General features: G+C 37.9%; 1 protein-coding gene across 1 annotated transcript in view; it reads left to right on the plus strand.

The window, feature by feature from the left end:
• Positions 1-1,991, plus strand: part of Pgk (phosphoglycerate kinase) — a 10,323-nt gene extending 8,332 nt beyond the window's left edge. The window contains exons 8-9 of the mRNA XM_043018901.2: positions 1,058-1,257; positions 1,458-1,991. Coding sequence (XP_042874835.1) covers positions 1,058-1,257; positions 1,458-1,498 — 241 coding nt within the window. The 3' untranslated portion in view covers positions 1,499-1,991. The remainder of the gene's footprint in view (positions 1-1,057; positions 1,258-1,457) is intronic.
• The last annotated feature ends 509 nt before the right edge of the window (positions 1,992-2,500 follow it).

A 2,500-nucleotide genomic window follows, 5' to 3' on the forward strand; every position in this document is an offset into this window, starting at 1 on the left:
CCTCTCCTCTCCTCTCCTCTCCTCTCCTCTCCTCTCCTCTCCTCTCCCTTTCGCTCCTCTCCTCTCCTCTCCTCTCCTCTCCACTCCTCTCCTCTCCTTCCTCTCCTCTACCCGCTCCTCTCCGCACACCTCTCCTCTCCTCTCCTCTCCTCTCCTCTCCTCTCCTCTCCTCTCCTCTCCTCTCCTCTCCTCTCCTCTCCTCTCCTCTCCTCTCCTCTCCTCTCCTCCCCCTTTTCTCCTCTCCTCTCCTCCCCCTTTTCTCCTCTGCTCTCCTCCCCCTTTTCTCCTCTGCTCTCCTCCCCCTTTTCTCCTCTGCTCTCCTCTCCTCTCCTCTCTCCTCCCCCTTTTCTCCTCTCCCCTCCCCTCCCCTCCCCTCCCCACCCCTCCCCACCCCTCCCCTCCCCTCCCATACTCCTATACTCCTATCCTCCTATCCTCTCATTTCCCCTTTTCTCTCTCCTCCCCCTTTTCTCCTTTGCTCTCCTCTGCTCTCCTCTTCTCTCTTCTCTCCTTTTCTCTTCTTTCCTCTTCTCTTCTCTTCTCATATTAGGGTATTTTGGTATTAAAAAAGAATTTCTTGATTGAAACATTTATGAAAAAAATATTGCAAATGAATCCAAGAGAAAATATTTGGTGAATTGTCTAGTTTATGAATGGAAATAAGTTGTAATTGGATCATCAGTAAATCAAGTCCCATTCACCGGATTTGCCTAAAAGTAAACATCAAAGTCTTCGTTCCTTTGTGTTGTGTTTAAATTTTCTTTATGGTTTGTTTTTATTTGCCTTTTCTAAGAGTGATTAGCTTCGCTGAAATCTGATTTTGGCTTTTGATTATTAGATATGTATTCATTTGAGTTGCCTTTATCCTTCTCCATTTATTTGTCAATGAGAAAGAAATTACCGTAATTTTTTTAAAAGGTCACTTTTTTTCTCCTGTGGTTGGTTTTAATTGGATTCAAAGGAATTGTATTTTGAATATAATTACTGTACCTAATTCTAGCAAGTAGAAAGGGAAGAAATGTTTGACTGCCTTTTTCATTACGTATGTTATTTGCAGACCCTGCGGTGTGTTTGAATTTGAGAAATTTGCCAGTGGCACCAAGGCTGTCATGGATATGGTGGTAGATGTGACCAAGTCAGGCACCACAACCATCATTGGTGGTGGTGACACGGCAACTTGCTGTGCGAAGTGGGGCACCGAGGACAAAGTTTCCCATGTGTCTACTGGTGGTGGCGCCTCCTTGGAGCTCCTGGAAGGTTAGTATATCCTTTGCAGTGAGGAATAAAGCTGAATAGGGTTGGAATAGAAATGTACTGAATTTACTCCATAATAGCTCATTATGCAGTCATGTGTGCTCATATTTGGGTAAACGTGGCAGATATTTCTAGGGTTAGTTGTATCATAATTTTTAAAATTTTGTTGATATGCTAACATGTTTAACTTTATCCAATTTCAGGAAAGACTCTGCCTGGAGTGGCAGCACTCACCGACGCCTAAGAACTGTGGACAGATTCTTACATCAAATGATAATTGTTTACTTTTAAGAAATAGACTGGAAAACCACTAGAAATTAAGTGTTGCATTTAATTTGATATCAGATAAATCGAATTATATATGTATAACACATATCCTTTTCCTAGGAACTGAAATGTAAATGGTGTGGATTGTATAGTGTATGACTATTGTATTATTGTGATGAAATTTTCTAAATCTAAAGATATTTATTTCTAGTCTCAGTTGGAGTACAGTATTATATGTTTTTAATAATTGTTATTGTGAAGAATTGTCAACTGTAGTCCAGTTCCTATAATACATATACTATGTATACCTGTACCTTTACTGATGAGTATAATTTACACTTGTTAATAATTATTATCTGAGTTTTGAATAAGAAAATTTGAGCAAAAGTAATTAATTCAATTTGAATTTTTGCCCCCAGATATATATTTTGACCTATAATTTTGAAGACAAAATATATTATAAGGTACTCTGTTATGTTTAATTTAAAACCATATACTTCGAGAAAGAATTACAGAAATTAGGGGGCTCACATTCTTTTCTCTTACACATGCACTATTGAACATCTGACCTTAAAAGATGTATTTGAACTGTGGAAATTTACTACATTGCAGCAAGAAAAGGATAAAGGATAAAGCATTTCTTGCAAGGATGAATGATTTATGATGCATAAACTTTACACTGCATGATGATGACACTCCTGGTTTATCTGCCAATAGACCTTTATTGATGCAACAGTTTTTAAAGAATAATGTATTATAACTAGGACTATTCGGAACCTTTGGCGACTGATATAGGGATCAACTGTATTAAGCAATATAAGTAACTCCCTCTGCAAACCATACAGTTTGTCAGTACCACTTGTATCAAGTTAAAAAACTGGTTTGCATTTTTTTTTTCTTTTTTCTTTTTTTTTTGCCTTTGATACTATTTTATATAACAACAGTATATGCTAAAACAATAAAGAATAATGATAGAAAG

This window comes from Penaeus japonicus, unplaced genomic scaffold, assembly GCF_977035675.1.
Source record: "Penaeus japonicus unplaced genomic scaffold, GWHDUDI00000001_assembly GWHDUDI00000019, whole genome shotgun sequence".
Lineage (NCBI taxonomy): Eukaryota > Metazoa > Arthropoda > Malacostraca > Decapoda > Penaeidae > Penaeus > Penaeus japonicus.